Here is an 18,659-nt window from a genome sequence, read left to right as displayed (position 1 = left end):
TTTTGCTGTGAAGTACAGCCAGACTTTTGACCGCTTTGCCTTGGTCATTTTTAACCTGTAGCTCTGCTCTAAAAGAACATACGTACCTGGCCCCGCCTACTATCCTCGGAAACGTAAAATGATTGGCTAGAATCTAAAGTGTATCACAGCTCAGGAAAAAAAAGCACCAAAATGTGCGCTGCTTTTTGGTCTGGTTACTACCGTTTATGTCAGAACGATACCGGTACCCATCCCTAGTTATGACCGTTTTGTCTGCCTTCTTTCTCAGGTCGTTTCCGTCAGATCGAGGTCTTGACAACAGTAGCGAACGAGTTCTTCCAGCTCTACAGTCAAGTTTCTGGGCAGCCGGTCCAGCGGATCAGCACTACGGATCAAGGTAATGACGACAACAACAACAGAAAGTCCACTGAAGGACTGTTTTAGTCTGGACCGGCTGAGCGGCGCAGAGAGTCGTGCACAAACACTAATCTGACTTCTACTGCTGTGGAGGATGTTTACAATAAAATGTACTTAATATATTACAGTGGGCTTATTTAACTGAAGTCATCAGACTAGAAAAACACTGATAAAAATCACTAGCTGAATAGTTGGGTAGCCATATACTTGATACTGAAAGCAAAGTCCATATGGTTTTTAGTCATATCTGTTCAACTTGATGCTTTAACAAGGATCACTTTACATAATAGACGATGAACAGACATTTTTAAATAAGACCTGATCAGCACCCTTGCCTTCTGACTAGGGATGGGTACCGGTATCCGGTTCTGACATAAACGGTAGTAACCAGACCGAAAAGCAGCGCACATTTCGATGCTTTTTTTTTCCTGAGCTGTGATACACTTTAGCTTCTAGCCAATCATTTTACGTTTCCGAGGATAGTAGGCGGGGCCAGGTACATACGTTCTTTTAGAGCAGAGCTACAGATTAAAAATGTCCAAGGCGAAGCGGTCAAAGTCTGGCTGTACTTCACAGCAAAATATGCAAACTCAGCAGCCTGCAACAAGTGCTTTAAGCTGATACTGTGATACTGTCAAAGGAGGTAACACCTCGAATCCGATGAAACACCTGGCGACGCATAGCATTTTTTTTTTAAAAGCCGAGAAATGCGCCGTATTTGATAGCTTGCTGCAAGACCTCACACCGAGCACATCTACTGCGGGTGGGTTGCCTGTTATCGGACCCGGAGTTAGCAACATCCCCCAAAAACACGAAGAGTAGAGTCCTGGCCCCTAGCCCTGCCAGTGTAGCAGAAATGATGAGGATGATGATGGCAGCAGCAGCCGTTCTTCTCTGCGTGAGTAGCTTAATGTTGTTCGTGTGTAATTCCCTTCACCCTGGCCAAAAAGGCTAAAATGACCAAAGAAAAAGTGGAAAACAATTAAACATGAGAGGTTTAGGACAAAGTTTGTGTTTTTTCCATTGTTTAAAAGCACTGCTTCCAGCCAAGAGTGATGCCATATATGCTCTATAGCTGCAGAAAAGGCTAACGTTGTTATCTTTTTACAAAAAACAGCTGAACATGAGAGGTTTTTGGACAAAGTTTGTGTTTTCCATTCTTTATCGGATAAAACCTAAACGATACCCATCCCTACTCCTGACAGGTGCTTTTTTTTTTTTTTTTTTTTTTAATAGTTTAATAGATATTTTAGTAGTTGTTTGACCAATATTTATGTTACTCCAGAGTGTTAGTGACTTGGCTTTTTTCTAACTTTTTATAATTGCGTCTGAGAAGTAGAGGGAGGAGCAAAAGGAGGACGAAAGGGAGGAGACGACGAGCTGTCTTCTCCTCTGAAGAAGAGGAACCCAGTAATAAACGCTGCCAAAATCCTCACGAGAAGCATTAGCAGACGCAACTTGTTCTCGTCCAACTCAGAGTCGACGGAAGCCCAAACGCCTAACCAGCAAATGCTAACCAATGGACATGAAGCTCCTGCTGACGCACCAGCGTCAGCAGAACAGGACGGATCCAGTACCAACTCTCACCACCAGGCAGAGGTGGTTAGCCCAAAACACATCCGCAAGAAAGACAACTGTCCCCTCGCGACAGTTACAGAGGAAACCAGTGGGGATGGAGAGACAGGTTCCCTAACAGACAACAGGTATCATTACTTAATGCATATAAACCAGTTTGAAGTTGTGGATGACACATATAGATCGATATTGAAGCCAGTGGTTCTCAAACTTTGTCAGACCTCAGTAATATCGGTCTGTCCAGTTAGGAATCGTATTACATTGTGAATCCATTTCACCTGCTTTAGTACAAAGAACAGTGACAGCAGGTGTGATGGAGAGGCAACAAATGAGACAAAAGGGAAATACTTAGCAAGTGGTGCCCACAGACCATTTCTAGTTTTGCTTTTTGCTACCGTTAATCCTGTAGCAAATAAGATATTAGATGGTGTCCTGGGGATCTCTTTCCAGATCTGGATCAGAGCATTAGTGAGCTCCTAGACGGTCTGTCTCTGGTTTCAGATGCACCATAACATCTCAGATGTTCTCAATTGGATTCAGGTCTGAGGAATGTGACGGCTAGTCAGTGCCATCAGTTACTGTCATTCAGGAATTGCAGACATGAGGCTGGACATTGTCCTGTACAAGGAGTAACCCAGGTGTCACTGAATCATCTCAGGTAATAGATGTGAGGATTGCATCCCCGCACATAACAGCAGTCAGAGTACTCCTTGCTAGCATGTAAAGATCTGTACCACTCTCCAAGAATAGGCTTCCAAAGACCATCATTAACCATCATAATCGCGCTGGATGATGATGCAGGCATCATTTCACATCTGGTATTTCTGGTATTCATGATTCAGTATTGACTCGTGGCCTTATCCCTTGCCCACAGAGACTCCTGCAGATTATCAGAATTAGCCTGTGCTTATTTTTTTACTTCTGAGAATCAGATTTAAAAAAAAAAAAAAAAAAAGAGCTAGTATTTTTTTTTAAAATGCCACAATTTCTCAGTGCAAACATTAGCTATCTTCTACAGTGAATAAAATATGAGTTTGAGATTTGTGAGTCAACGTATTCTGTTTTTATTTACATACAGAGTATGAACCCTTTTTGTAATTGGGTTTATAAATAGAAGTGACTAGAATGACTAACAAGAAAGTTTCCATTTAAAACTATTCCTCTGAATGACTTAAAATGTATTATTCACTGAATCACACAGAAGAAAAATATTTGTAAAGTACCTCAAATTTGGGATGTAATTTTTGTCATATTAGCATCCTGGTGCTACTCATAGCATCAGTGTTTTAATTCAAAACACGTAAGCTGCTGTTAATCTCTCTCATGTATTTATTAATAACCAATATCAGACTCTTCATGAAGTATGAAACTTCACTGCCAGCTTGAATTCATGCATCCAAAGCTGCAGTACTCATACATAAGCTCCCACTGTCCCAGTTTGCTCAGACGTCAAGCTAAGGTTATATAAATAACTGAATAACAAAATATTCTACCAGTTACTTCTCAGTTGACTAACTTCTACTTCCCATCAGACCTGAACAGCACACCACCGACCCAGACCTTCAGTCAACCAACCAGGGAACAGGGGAAGGCACTCAGGTGGTTAAAGAGGTGGAGAAAAGAAACTCCACCCCAGAGAAAGCTCCTCACACCCTGGCTCCTCCACGGCCGGCACATCTTCGCACAGAAAACGCAGACTCTTTTGAAATAGAGGAGGTACTGGTTTCTCTGGGGGCTTCATACTCCTTGGTCAAATTAGTGGGTGACCTCTTTCCATGGGCATGTTACAATGTTGTCACCAACTACTATTTAGCTGTTCCTGTGTTTGTGATGGTGTCCCAGGTTACCAAAGCCATCTCACATTTACATGTATGCTGTCGGTTCTCACAGACTGGTTCCCTTGTAGGCTGTTAGCCAGTGGGCATGGCTTGGAACGATACTCTGGGATTCAAATTCATGCAAATAAAGACAAAAATCCTCTACTTACTGTAATACGCTGGCAGAAGTGAAATTTTATGCATATTTAGGCTATACTTTAGACCTCAGAACCAGCTGTTCACAACAGCTTACGTCATCGGGGGGGGGGGGGGTTAAAAAAAACAAAAAAACTCTTGAAGACAGAAAAGGGACACATGGGTGTCAGGTAGATGAGAACCCGTGTCCACTGGTCTTTGCAGCTTTAGAAAAACGAGCTTGTTGACACACGTTGCCTGAATCTGCTCAGTGAAGCGGAGTAGTTGGTAAAAAGCCTGAGCTTTTATTTAGGGGAAGGACTTCAGTTCTTTCTTTCTCCTAAAACTCAGCCTGTTTTTGTCCTGTAGATTAACGAAGACGAGGCTAACCCACACAGGACGTCTAGATCGGGAGGTGAGCGCTGACTTGAGTTTCTGAGTGACCTTATCGTTTCACTTGCATTTTTCCTTTAAGCAAGCAGATGGTCATGTTTGTATTCAGTGCTTTTCAGTAAAATGCAAATGTGTACTGTGTCTGTGAGGGCTGACTGACTGAATGCATTTCATTCCTTGTGGAACACTCACCAAGATACGTTTGAATAATACAAAAATTTCATTGTTTAGATCAGGGGTCTCGAACTCCAGGCCTCGAGGGCCGGTGTCCCTGGAGGTTTTAGATGTGTCCTTGATCCAACACGGCTGATTTAAATGGCTAAATTACCTCCTCAACATGTCTTGAAGTTCTCCAGAGGCCTGGTAATGAACTAATCATTTGAATCAGGTGTGTTGACCCAGGGTGAGATCTAAAATCTGCAGGACACCGGCCCTTGAGGCCTGGAGTTCGAGACCCCTGGTTTAGATCGTTTTACTTGAAAATGACGTCTTGAAGAAATCCACAGCTGAAATTTCACTTCTTAACATTTTATTGTCTAAATATCTGTGGACTTTTCTGTCATTAACACAGACTCCCTGTTAAGGTGGATTCTGTTAGAGCCCGTTATGAACATTGTTGTTTATCTTCATTGTCCATATAGTCACACCATTGTTTGTAAGAAGCGTGAGCCCATCTTTTAATCCTTAACTAGCCAGATCGAGTACATAAAACTATATATAGTTCACTGGAGTTCCAAATCAAACACTCCTATTGATGCTTGAATCTGATGATGCTTTAAATATGCAACATGATAAGATCTCATAGAAAAACATTGTTGAAATCTTAAAAGAACTCTTTCATTATAAATGGGGGGAAAAATTGGTGGGGCTTTTTTATTTATAGGATTTCTAACAGAACGTCAGAAAGTCTTGTTTTAAATTCTTTAACTGCTTGGTAGTAAATCATGCAACAAACCAGTGGAGTGTCGTTTTTTTTCCCCAATTAAAATTCAGAGTTCAGCAGCTTCCTGCAGCCCTTCTTTATCTGCTTTGATCCACTTAAAAGCCTTGTCTTTCTTTCCATCTTAATGTGTTTTTATTCGGTATGAACTAAGAATCTCGTTTCCTTTAGACATAGAATTTCTACACAGCTTCTTGTTGCACGCTAACATGTTTTCTATGAATGATTCTGCTCTGCCACCTGCAGGTCAGATCGGGTAATGCAGGAAGAAATAAAGCTGTTTATTTCCCCTTTCTCTCTTTCTAGTAGACCTCCCGAGGAGAGACAGCCTACAGTCTGACAGCAGCGGCTATGCTGAGGAGCCTTCTGCTGATCTCAACAGCCACCTTAAGGTCTGTTTGTGTGTTTCTCATTCTTTTTTTTTTTTTTTAAGTCTCTTCTGTGCATCCCTCCTATTTTTCTTTTTCATGACCGTCACCTTCAGACTTATTTGAAATGAATCATGAAAAACCAGACAAAACTTAGTCAAAGCAGGAGAAGAATCACAAGCAGCGTAATCAAATCTGGCCTAGAACGCTTATTTTATTCTCTTATTTAAAGAAAAAAAAAGTACTCCTATGTAATCTAACATAAATCAGATTTAGCAAGTAGGAACTGAGCATTCAGTGGTAAGAAAGCACCAATATAAATCAAGGTGTCCTGATTGAATAAAATAGCAGCTCTAGTGACTTTGACTCTAATTGGAGACTAAAACGTGTGCAAGTAATACGTCTTTTGGTCACACATGGGAATTTTGGATTACAAAGATTACTGCAGAGCACATTTCAAAAGTGCAACCACCAGAAAATTGCAACCACAAAAATTTAGTCACTGTAACCTGAGAATTTGATTTTGTAATGCTGTATTTTATGTTTCTACTCCTCTTCATTGTGGGGAAATACTATACTCTTTCACTATTAGTTATATATTTTTCAATATTTATGATTATTTAAGATTTAAGTATAATTTGAATTAATTGTAATCAGGTGCAGGTGAGTAGTGACAGCTGTGACAGCGAGACCACTGTGACGTCGCACCCTTCACAAGACGTGGTTACTCCCCTTGCAATGGACAAGCCAGCATTTGACCTGCCAGATGGTAGAGAGGAAGAGGCGAGGCCAGGTGAAGCTGCAGAGTCGGATCGAAGTAACAGCTCCAGGGAAGAGCACATGGATACAGAGACTTCAGAGCAGATTCCACAGTACACAGCTCACCATCTGCCCAGGAGCAGGCCAGTAGAAGTACAGCAAGATGAAACTTTGGGTAAGGAGAATGTTGAGAGATGTGACCGGACTGATCCTGATCCTGATCCTGAGTCTGCTCAGAGTATGCCTGCTGCAGAACAACAAGCACAGCCAGAGTCAAAGGAATCCCAACATGATTCAGAGCAAGGACCAGAGCACACTCAGAACCCGACAGAAACTGAAGGAGACACAGAAACATCCACAGAGAAAACGAAGCTCTACAAAGTCAAAGTAGAGCCTGTGTTCTTGGATGATGCTGAATCACTTTGTCCTGTGGCTCCAGCTTCTCTGGTCCATAGTGCTTTAGACCGAGCCAAACAGTCGAACCGTACAGCCTCCCAGAGACGTGGCATCTCCATGCAGAGGTCCTCTTCCTTGCCCTCTTCACTCCTTTCGCCCTGCAAGATTGTATCATCTGTCAGGATCCAATTTGGGCAAGGCCTGGCGTCCTGCACCCAGCCCAAGTACTCCTTTAAATACACCCCTGAGCCTGAGGACAAGGAAGAAGAAGAAGACGGAAGAGAGGAGAAGGAAGAGGAAGAAGTGGAGGAAGAATCAACCAACTGCCTGTCAACTCTGATCATAAATCCTGCCTCCTCATCTAGCTCCAAAAAAAAATCACCAGCTGTCTTTCCACCTAAGCCCATACCTCGGTATCTGATGAGGCCATCCTATTCCCTACAAAGCCCCAGCCCCCCTCCTGATTGGCCATCAGGAGTAAATGCCGAATCTTGGAGCACCCAGAGTGTTCCAGATTTGTCGTCCAATCCGCAGCAGCCTGGCCACTTCCAGCAAAACATGAATGCCTACCGAAACCAGCCAAGTTTGAATCCAGAGGAGAATCTGTTCTCTGATTCTCACCGTTCAGCTCAATACCCCTGTCCCAGTCCAAATCTTAATCAAAGATCTAACTCCAGCTCACATCCCTTCATGTCGAACCCTGCTTTGCAGTACACCCCTCCTCATCTACACGGTAGTCTTCCTAACCTCCACCATCACCATAGCCCTTCAGTGAACCACCGTTGTAGTCTAACCAGTCTCCTTCAGCCTTCAACTTCCCCAGGCCCCCAGCATGACAGCATGTCCAACTTGCATCCTCTTTCAACTCCCACATCTCCTCACCACATCCCTTCGGGTCACTTGCATCCTGGACCTTCTGGAATGTATCACCCGGTCTATAACCATCAATACAGTCACCAGCAACCCTACCAGCTCCCTCCTCAAGGCTCACAGTTTGGCTCGCCCTACTTTAGTCATCAAGGCTACAACCCGTACCTGTCATTTCCCCACCACACCCATCTCCATCCGACAGTGTCCCCAGAACACAGTCTGCATCCAGGGCTGGCTCCTCCTGGCTTCCACATAGGCATGGGTTTGGCCCTTAGCCCAGGTCACAACCTCCATCCAGGGCTTCGTGATGCTAATGCTCCAGGTCCAGGACCCGGCCAGAGCCCATCTAGCACAGAGATGCAGCTAAGGAGAGTCCTGCACGAGATCCGGGGAACAGTTCAGAGTCTGGTCAGTCCTCCTCAGTCACACTGTCTTATCACCCTGTTAATTAAGGTTTAGTCTGGAGTTTGTAGTTCTTCTTCTTATTCGGAGTTTCCCTTCTTATGTTGTTATCGCTGTTCTCCTCATCTAGAACCGAGCCGATACTCCAGACACGTTCAGTGAGCCCAGAGCAACTCTGCCTAATCACCAGGTACCGTCATCTCCTCTGATGCCTGCGTAGCTTTCTCTATTTTGGCCACATAGAACGTTTGTATGTTAAATCAATAAAACAGTGTTTGTTCCCGGATATAGCCTTCAGTATTTAAATGTTGCTTTTCGATTCCACTGAAAGAAGCAAGTGTTTTTTGGGGTTTTTTACTGGCTCATTATTTACATGTAAGAACCTTGTGTTCCATATTTACATATTTTCCATTGCATGACTGAAAACCTACACACTCTTAGTTTTCAGTGCTTGTTCTTCCAACCAGAAAGCACTGGAGCAGACCGTTGTCACTATCAGTAAATGTGTGATTCACTGTGCGCCCGTCTCTGGTTTTAGACTTTGGCAGAGTTTCAGCAGAAGAGGCGGAGCCTGAACTTGTTCCGCAGTCAGATGATGGATCTGGAGCTGGCAATCATCCGACAGCAGGCTCCGGTCTACAATCACCTGAGCCCTGCTGACAGGTGACTCACAAAAGCAAACAGAAATGTGACGGTGCCGTGACACCGCAATGCAAAGCAAACCTGGAGAGTGTGTTTGTGTGTGTTTGTTTGCAGGCTGGAGTTGGAGCAGCTTCAATCTCTGAGGTCAGCGGTCAGAGAGGAACTGCAGGAGCTCGAACAGCAGCTGGAAGACAGACTGGAGCTGACGCACCGCACGCAGCACAGAGTAAATGCACACCAGAGGATTTGTGTAAAACAGCTATTGTCATGCTTTTTGTGTTAAATTCTGGGGAAAAAAACCCTGAAACATCAGATCTGTAAAATGGCACAAATATATGTAAAAGAAAAGTGTAATGGAAGAGTACTAAAGTACAGCGACACAACAAAGGACGTGGGGCTAAAAAGCTAGGCTGGTATAAATATATAGTTAAAAAGGAGGCCTTTCATATGCTGTGACTTGTTTTCACCAGCCACCTAACCCACATGAGGATACAGCACTTCAAAGTTTACCCCTTTAAAAGTCATTAAATCAGTGCAGTTTTGCTACTGAAACTACGATATATTCCATGATACTGAAGCATAAACATAATATTTTATGTTTTTGCTAAATAATTTTGTACAAAAATTCTCAACTGATTCTGAGAGAAAAGGCAGAAGGCCTGTTATATTAGTTTGTTGTAATACTGCCATTGTTCTTTTCCTCAGGGTCTTCACAGAGACTTCAGTGTTGAAAGTCTGTCCACCGCCTCTGCGTTGAGAGCCATGGAGCCGGTCAGCGCGCGCGCACGCACACACACACACACACACACACACACACACACACACACACACACACACACACACAATGTTTTTGTTACATAAAGCTGAAAATACTAATGTCTTAACCTTTTCCTGCCCGTCTTTCCTATCTGTCCAGGTGTCAGACCTCCTCAGAGAGCAGCTCTTCCTGCAGTCAGAGATCGGCTCTGACCGCCACTCCTCCTACACAAACCCCTCCCCGAGGTCAGTCAGTCCAGTGAGAGAAGATCAAGGAGGAGGAGATGGCAAACAGAAGCAAGGAATGTATCGGGCATCGATTAATATAACCCCTGCGCCCCCTCCTCGACCCAACGTATACACTGAGGAAACTGAGGAGGAGGAGAGAGCCAGTGATGGAGCAGCATTAGCAGCAGGAGGTGGCGGCAGAGGAGAAGCACCAGAGTTGGAGGAAGGAGCAGCGGGGGAAGTCAGAGTGGATAGCCTGCAGCAGCTCATCAAAGAGGTAATGGTTTAAAGCAATTTATTCGAAGCCAAGATTGAGGTCAGGAAATTCATTTGCAGCTCAACTTTTTGGGATCACACTCTGGAATTCCTGCCCGACATATCGTAGCTTTCCTCTTTGTTAAGCGCGAGGACCAGCTGCCCAAACAATGTTGTTTGGCTCGTCTTATCTTTCATTTCATATTTCTTCTCATTTTTAGGAGATTCTTTTAAAATCGTCAGTTCTTTTCACACCTTATCTTATCCCCCTGTGCTCAACATTTCCAGAGATATAAAAGCTAGATAACAATAAAATGTTTAAAAATCTGTGTTAAAATTGTACTCAGTTTTCTGATTATATAAGGTGTCTTTGCATTAAAAGCTTAAATTAAAGGAGGATTCTCCACAACAATCTGAGGGATCAGGTCAAGTTTTTAAGCACTTTCACCTCTTCTGATTCTCGTTTTCCAGATTCGAGAGAGTGTGGCGCAAGAGGTGCGACGGGAGATCTTCAGCGAGCTCTTGGCTGCCGTTTCACCACGGCCGTCACCGCTACCCGCCAGGCAACCCCCCGTGTAGTCACAGCAACAGCAGAGCACCGCCCCTTTCAATCACAGCCTGAGAGACACCACTGTCTGTCTGTATCACTGTATAGCTGCGTAACACTGTGGAACACAATGTGTGTCTGGTACACTGTACGTCTCTAACACTGATGATGAAACATCACCTGTATGTGAATAGCCCCGCCCCCACCTGGTTGCATCTACTGTGGTGGTCTGATGCTTCTTGGCTATGGCACCCAGAGACATCAACGACATCCCTTCTTCCCTTCCCAAACTGTTGTGACCAAACAGCAGACGCACCTAACTACAACCACTGCCACTTTTGCTAGTTATGCTAGTTATACTAGTATACTAGTTTGCTCACACCTGCCAGTATGACCACTACTAATCCCAGTTCTGTCAAATCTCCTCTGATCCCAGCTGGAAATCAGATGACACTAGCAGAAGACATGTTTGGATAATTGTATTTAAAGAAATCATAGAGCTGAACTGTGCAGCTGCACATAATACTAATCACAATGATCTTGTCCGTGATCACCTTCAAAGAACAATGTAAGATTACTGAATGTAACCAACTGTGGCATCAGTGTTCAAAACCTCAGCAGTTAAAGCGTTAGTTCAGCCCAGTCGGCCACAACATTAGAACCACCGCTCATCTCGGTGCAGCGAGGACGTTGTGACAAGTGCACTGCAAACACTGCCAGGATAAACTAGGCTGCACTCCACAGCCAAACAACAACAGCAGAAAAGGATTTGGTGTCAGTGTCCTGGTGCCAGATACCACAGAACATCCCGGAGTTCATGCCCCCGTGGGTCAGAGCTGTTTTAATTACAATGATGGGCACCTAAAGCAGTGTTATGCAGATGGGTTTAATGAAGTGGCCGTTGGGTATATTTCCTCTCTTCCTGCTTTATTTTTTTTTTTTAAAGCTCTTGAATTTTCTAGAACGTCTGAAATTTTTGCTTCTGTTCCACGATGAGCATTAATTTAACTTAATTTTCTGCTGATCACAGCAGTGAAAAATGAAATTTAATAAATCTGAAAGTGAAACGGCACCTTGGTTACTCTGAATTCTCCCTGGACCTTTATTGGGAATATTTTTAGTTGTTTAAAAACAAAAAAAGCAGTGAAAACTGTTTCTGGGCATTATGTATCTGAGTATTTTTAAAGTTTTCAATTTCAAAGAGCCCATGTTATGCTCATAATATAGACTCATAATTTTATTTTGGGGGATCTATTAGAATATGTTTACATAGTGTGTTTTTTTTTTAACTTAAAACACATACAAATTTTTATATATTATAGATGACATCGTATTTAATCATTCTGCACATTCCTGCAGCTTCTCTTTCCACTGTCTAAACTGTTTCCAGCTACTTGTCCTCTGACAGCTGTCAGGGAGGCCAGTGTGTTAGACAGTAACAGAAGAACCGTATGAGCAACAAACATGTGAACTTTAATCTTAGTAACTTTCCAAACCTTACAAGTTCACACATAAGCTATACAACAGACCTAAAGGAAAGGTGGGGAAAAACAAGAACAACAGGGGCGCTTGAAGCATTTTAGTCCCGGGCTGTTCAGCAGTATATAAAATAATTCATGTCTGAAGAGCAGTTGCTTCTGACTTCAACCCTGTTTCACTTTGTCACATCGTGGAGCTGCTTTCTTTTGTTTTTTTTAAATCAGCTGGACGCTTTAAACATGAAGCAGCTGCTTCTAAGCCCCCTAAACAAACATTTGAAACATTTCTTTATGGTATGAACGCCACAGGTGAAACTCTTTGGTCCTACACAATGTTGGGGTGGAGCCAGAAAGTGGATATTTATCCTCAAGGAGACTTTTTTTCTATTATTGAATTAGGCAGAATTGAGCCTTAAAAACAAGGAAAATGCCCTAACATCCATTAAGCTGTACACTGTTAGAGACTGTAAAGATCTGCATTCCTTAATCTTTAATAATAGTGCTGAATTCTTTCCACCTTAAAATGACTCATTCCATGCACATTTCACCTTAATTGCTTAAAAAGGGTTTAAGTAGACATTTAAGAGTTTCTGATGCATCATCATCGCCTCCATCATCGTCGTCATAGTCCTCCTGCTGCTCTTCTTTTTCTGGTTGTGTGTTGCCTCCTGCTCATCAGATCATCAAAGATATTGAACAACCTAACTCCAATCACAGTACTTTTAATAATAACCCATTTTATGTTAGAGTACACTAAGTTTTGTTTATATGGATAACCTTGCTGTCATGGACTCCAGCTATTTAACAAAACACAAACAAAAAACACAAAACAAGCATTTGTATTTGACAGCTATGGAGCTGCGAGAAAAGGTGTTTTGTTTCTCTTTGGATGAGACACCAGCAGCTAGCCCCTTTTTCCAGTCTTTGTGCAAAGCTAAGCTAAAGCATCCTGTAAAATCGAGGAGTCTTTGCTTCAAGTGTTTTTGTTTGGGTTTATTTCTTTATGTCGATCATGCTCGAGCAGGTGGAGTCAGCGTGCAAAGTCATGAGATGCTTACGTTCTAGATGACAGAGATTTCTGTAAGTTGTCATGGGGACCGTGATGATGATGTGGATGATGATGTATTGGCAAGTCAGAGGGAAGAGCTTAGCGAGATTTAGCTGCGTTGGCATGTTAGTTTCACTTGTGCAATAATGTAAACATATTTTTGATCATACGGAGCTCATCTGTGGATATCTTGTTGCGATCAATGCAAACCGCATGTCTTAATACAGATAAACCTGAAACTTGCTGCTTTTATTCTGGGAAATTTGAATCTTCTGCTTGATCACAGAAGCATTAATAACCAGTTGGCAAACCTGCTTTCTTTAGCATTAAAGCCTTTGTTTATGTGGTCGCTCAGCTTTCTGCATGTACCATTAGTTATTGATGAATACAAATGTAAATGTGGGAGCTGAATGTGTTTAAGGCATCCACGGCCTAAACATTAGGTTTTATTTTATTTTTAAGTCATGTCGTTGGCTTTATGATCTTGTCGTGATTACTTTGAACTTCCACACATACTTGCATTAGGACTGAACTTACGTCCTGAAAGCTGATCTTTGTGTGTATGGACGTACGTCCTTTGTCTTTGGAAACAATATATCTAAGGTCCAAGGTGCACTCCCTAGTCATGTGAAGCTTTCAGCAACATTTAGCATCAACATAATCATCGAGCACCTGGCTCAGATGTTGTCATGTGGCATAAATATTTAGTCCAGTCCAAACTGGTATGAATTAAACTGGTATTTGTCCTTTGATTCTCTTCAGACTTTACTGAATTTGTGTTTGCAGAAAACGTTCTCTCTGTGCTCGCTGATGAGAAATCCTTCACACACTTATAATTCATTTTAATGTCGGACTGTGGGTGTCTACTCATTTCTGTTAATGTCTAATAATGATTATGTGTATTTTGTACTGATGTCTTAAATGGGATGCAAGGAGGGGACACTATAGAGATGAGAAAATAAAGATGTATTTATTTTCAGTATAGAGGAGTGGTGTACCGTGTGTTTGTGTGTGGACCTCAGAAGGATCCCATAAATACTCGATATTTAGACAGACAAGCTGAAAATTTGCCTGACAAAGACAATATTTTTGTAATTTTGCCACCAGCACAGTGGATTTGAAAACAAACAATTAAGATGTGATTGAAGTGTAGGAAATCAGCTTTACTTTGGGGATTGTTTTTTAAGATTTGCATAAATTGTTTGGGAATTATGCTTGGGAATTCCAGTTGGAACCAGGCAACTTGTGTTTACTAACACTGTGACTGCTGATAGAAGAAGCAGGATAAATTCTGAAGTGTACAGGGCTAAACCCTGTGCTCAGATTCAGCCAAACTCTATAGACAGCACTTCAGTGTAAATGGATGATGACCCAAAGCATGCTGAAAAAAACAAGTTTCTCAGTGGAAAGCAATGGGATATTCTTTAATGCCCAAGTCAGTCACCTGATCTCAACTCGGATTGTGCTATTTATTTATTAAATACAAAACTAAATGCAGAAAGACCCAAAAATAAGAAACAACTGGAGGAGACTGCAGTAAAGGCTGAGCAGAGCTTCTCAAAGGAAGAAACGCAGCATCTGGTGATATCGAGAGGATTTACTAGAAGTACAGATAGTTTTGTTTAAAAGATTGTGTTTAAAAGTATTGATTCAACTTCTTTAATCAAGTAGAAGAAAATCAATAAAATCAGGCTGTGAAATGTAATCTGAGTAGGAAAGTAAAAAGTAGGTCTTTGACAGACATTTCTACCAGCTGTTTCTGTGCAAACTAACTGAACGTCATATTATTTTAATATGATAATTAGAAAGTAATACTACTTCAAGGCAACGCAAACTTTTTTTAATTTGAATACCCATTTATTACATACCATCGTATTCTTTCTGATATAAAATTACTTTCTTTCCTCCATCACAAAATGAGGCTGCGATGGCCGGGAATCGAACCCGGGTCAACTGCTTGGAAGGCAGCTATGCTTACCACTATACCACCATCGCTGTAAACACATCTGGAATCAAGCTTCTGTTGAGTCGTCAGTTTATATGGGTTTATAAAAACAGCAAGAAGTAAGGAAATATGACCAAAAGTTGGTTTTGTTAGAAACCACAAGATTGTTTATCTTCTGTCAAATCCTACTAATCTTGCAGAGCTCCCTCACCAAAGTTTTGGGTTTTTTTGTTCTTTTTTGCCTGAATGTGAGGAATTAATTGGGATTCAGCAGGTGGAGGAACTCAAAGGTTGGTTGTAGTGGCTCAGCTCAGAGGGGAAAAGAATCACTACTCAATCATTTCTAATGTGAGCTTCAAGAGATTTTCTTTGCATACAAGCTGCGACCAGGCGTTTAGGCTCAAATCACTTTGATGTCTTAAGGCCTGCAGTGCTGGGGAATTTAAACTTCCCTCAAATATGTTAAACATAAGGTAACGGGCCTGCTGTGAAAACGAAAGGAGTAAAAAGTACAGATATCCATGTTAACATTTAAGGAGTAAAAGTTAGAAGTTATCAGAAAAATAAAAACTCAACGTGTAGGTACCTGAAAATTCTACTTAAGTACAGTAACTAAGTATTTGTACTTCGTTGCTTCCCACCTCTGATGTCCATGGGTTCTTGACTTCAAGTAGTCATTGACTGCAAAGGATTCCTATCCTTATGTTTAAAATGACGTTAGTCTGTTTAATTTGAGACTGAAACTGGGCGCTGTGTATATAAAAATCGATGTACTTCCTAGGGATGTTAACCTGCTATTGACAATGTGAGTCATCACATGAGCAAAGGTGTGAAAAATATGTGAGTCATTCCCATCACCTGGCCGACAACTGAAACCTCTGTGAGACCTTGCCCCACCCCGCCATCATGTGAGCTGTTGATCACATAAATGTGAATAGACTTAAACAGTGGATGCCGTAGACGTGTCCACAAATGCAACACAGGAGGACAAGACTCAGAGGCACACCTGCAACACCTAAGAAAGGACACGCTTCCCAGGATCCCAGTGTTCACATTTTGGACAATGATGATTGGTTTAAGAGAACAGTAAATGAGGCCGTGTATGTCCACTATGATCGACCATCTTTGTGGGTTATGACACCTCCAAAGGGACAGCCCTCCCTAGAAAACTAGACAAAACTAGACAGTTGATCTATAAATGACAAAGCCTCTTGGATGATAAGTGAAACATCCTCAAAATATCTAAAAAAGTCAAATTGCCTTCTTTTTAAGCTCTCAATATTACTGGCCAGTAAGAAGTATTACTCACAGATCATCAGGTTCTGCACACTTGGTAAAACACCTTTTTTCCACCTTAATCTTTCCATGGCCAACTCAATCACCTGATATCAGCTAAGCAGATTGTGCTATTTAGTTATTAAATACAAAACTAAATGCAGAAGGACCCAAAAATAAGAAACAACTGGAGGAGACTGCAGTAAAGGCTGAGCAGAGCTTCTCAAAGGAGGAAACACGGCATCTGGTGATATTGAGAGGATTTACTTAAGCACAAGTACAGATAGTTTTGTTTAAAAAGTACTGATTCAACTTCTCTGCTCAAGTAAAAGAAAATCAATAAAATCTTTTTACAATAAATTGTTATTTTACTTTGAATACCCATTTATTGTATACTATCGTCTTCTTTCTGACATTAAACAGGTTTGTTTTCCTCCCTGATTGCTCTGTCACAAAATGAAGCTGCGATGGCCGGGAATCGAACCCGGGTCAACTGCTTGGAAGGCAGCTATGCTTACCACTATACCACCATCGCTGTAAACACATCTGGAATCAAGCTTCTGTTGAGTCGTCAGTTTATATGGGTTTATAAAAACAGCAAGAAGTAAAGAAACATGACCAAAAGTTGGTTTTGTTAGAAACCACAAGATTGTTTATCTTCTAATCTTGAAGAGCTCCCTCACCAAAGCACAGGCCTTGGTTGGGAAATAAACAGATGTGGCAAAAGCAAAGACATTCTTTAGTTAAAAATACAGATACTTGTGTTAAAGTTAAGTACCGATCAATTGTTTTACTCAAAAGAAAATCAGTAAAATCAGGCTGTGAAATGTACTCCGTGTAAGAAATAAAAAACTAGCTCTTTGAAGGACATTTCTACCAGCTACTGTTGTGCAGAGCTAACTAAATCTCATGCTATGTTAATATATAACAATAAAACAATGTGAACACAACTCAACACATTTTTTGTTTTTTGTTTACCTGAATGTGAGGGACTAAGTGGGATTCAGCAAGTGGAGGAACTCTAATGCTGTGGTTGTAGTGACGTGGCTCAGTTCAGAGGGAAAAAGAATCACTACTCACAATCATTTCTAATGTGAGCTTCAATAGATTTTCCTTGCGTACAAGCTGCGACCAGCTGACCTGCTGCTCTTTGTGAATTTACACAACTGAATCCCACAAAATGTAAGATGTTTCATGAGATATCCTAGTTGACTTCCATTCCCTATTATACCGTCTTTATAGACAGTATAAAGTTAGTGGAATTCTGTGAATCAATCATAAACTTACATTTAGATGAATCTCTGCTACCTTTTATGTAACGTAACTATGACCATGAGCACCACAGCCTCTGTGCCCCAGTCACACACACTATTCTTTACTTTAAATCCCATTACTGCTAGCTAACATGTTTATCCTGCACTCAACTGCTAACACAAAGTTAGTATACTTAAGTTTGTTTTCCTGGACTGTTTCACAACTTCATATCATATACAAAGCTAATATGCCATTAAAAAAAAAAAGAGGGCATTACATGCAGGTTTTAAAATTTCCAATTTATCAAATACCGCTGAGCAGTACTTGCCTTTTGGTATTCTTCCTGTCTTCTCTTCCTTACATTGCTCTCCATCTCTGAGTGAACTTAACTCTTATTATGTTCTCTGCCAGTTTTACCGTTAGCAAGTGTGTGTTTGCGTGTTGAGCTTTTATAAATTTTGTGTTTGAACTGAAACACGTTACTCCTTTTATGCTCCTCTTTAGTAGCGCTAGCTAGATGCTTAAGTACCGCGGAGACTACGTCATCGTCGGGGGCCTTTTAAACCCGAGCACACTGCTATAAATAACTCAGAAACTATGTGTTTTTTCCTCTTTCATCTCTGTATGCGATAGAGTGATGGATACACCAACAGGGTTGTATTTTATGTGTTATTATTCCCTCCGTTTAGGCTCAAATCGTTTTGATGTCTGAAGGCCTGTGCTGGAGAATATAAACTTCCTTCAAATATTTTAAACATAAGGTTTAAAATATTTATTTAATAGGATTGGGGCCACTGGGGGAAAAAGTGCGCACGTCTTTTTCGTCTTCTTCTTTTCCAGAATTCTGAGAAAAAAGTCAACTGTTTACAGTTGTTGTCTTGTTTTGGGGGCGATCGTGTCTCAAGAGTTGGGAGGTCGCCTTGTAATCGGAAGGTTGCCGGTTCGAGCCCCGGCTTGGACAGTCTCGGTCGTTGTGTCCTTGGGCAAGACACTTCACCCGTTGCCTACTGGTGGTGGTCAGAGGGCCCGGTGGCGCCAGTGTCCGGCAGCCTCGCCTCTGTCAGTGCGCCCCAGGGTGGCTGTGGCTACAATGTAGCTTGCCATCACCAGTGTGTGAATGTGTGTGTGAATGGGTGGATGACTGGATATGTAAAGCGCTTTGGGGTCCTTAGGGACTAGT

The 18,659-nt window shown here is 41.8% G+C and overlaps 1 protein-coding gene and 2 non-coding genes across 6 annotated transcripts in view; 1 reads left to right on the top strand and 2 right to left on the bottom strand.

The window, feature by feature from the left end:
• itprid2 (ITPR interacting domain containing 2) overlaps positions 1-13,989 on the top strand; it is a 51,662-nt gene extending 37,673 nt beyond the window's left edge. For 2 of the 4 annotated variants that reach the window (XM_014337955.2, XM_042221809.1), the window contains exons 11-22: positions 269-376; positions 1,733-2,099; positions 3,504-3,687; positions 4,293-4,338; positions 5,563-5,648; positions 6,282-8,057; positions 8,182-8,241; positions 8,590-8,714; positions 8,808-8,919; positions 9,399-9,464; positions 9,610-9,954; positions 10,404-13,989. In XM_014337955.2, coding sequence (XP_014193441.1) covers positions 269-376; positions 1,733-2,099; positions 3,504-3,687; positions 4,293-4,338; positions 5,563-5,648; positions 6,282-8,057; positions 8,182-8,241; positions 8,590-8,714; positions 8,808-8,919; positions 9,399-9,464; positions 9,610-9,954; positions 10,404-10,511 — 3,383 coding nt within the window. In that variant the 3' untranslated portion in view covers positions 10,512-13,989. The remainder of the gene's footprint in view (positions 1-268; positions 377-1,732; positions 2,100-3,503; positions 3,688-4,292; positions 4,339-5,562; positions 5,649-6,281; positions 8,058-8,181; positions 8,242-8,589; positions 8,715-8,807; positions 8,920-9,398; positions 9,465-9,609; positions 9,955-10,403) is intronic. The other 2 variants (XM_014337958.2, XM_014337959.2) reach the window with 2 other exon arrangements.
• Positions 13,990-14,928: 939 nt separating this feature from the next.
• On the bottom strand, positions 14,929-15,000 carry trnag-ucc. The gene has a single exon. It is a non-coding gene; the product is annotated as a tRNA-Gly (tRNA).
• A 1,688-nt stretch (positions 15,001-16,688) lies between these two features.
• On the bottom strand, positions 16,689-16,760 carry trnag-ucc. The gene has a single exon. It is a non-coding gene; the product is annotated as a tRNA-Gly (tRNA).
• Positions 16,761-18,659: the final 1,899 nt, after the last annotated feature.

This window comes from Haplochromis burtoni, unplaced genomic scaffold, assembly GCF_018398535.1.
Source record: "Haplochromis burtoni strain Fernald_Lab_line unplaced genomic scaffold, NCSU_Asbu1 Contig_75, whole genome shotgun sequence".
NCBI lineage: Eukaryota > Metazoa > Chordata > Actinopteri > Cichliformes > Cichlidae > Haplochromis > Haplochromis burtoni.
Note: the sequence above shows the minus strand (reverse complement) of the source record. Positions and strands in the feature narration are given on the sequence as shown.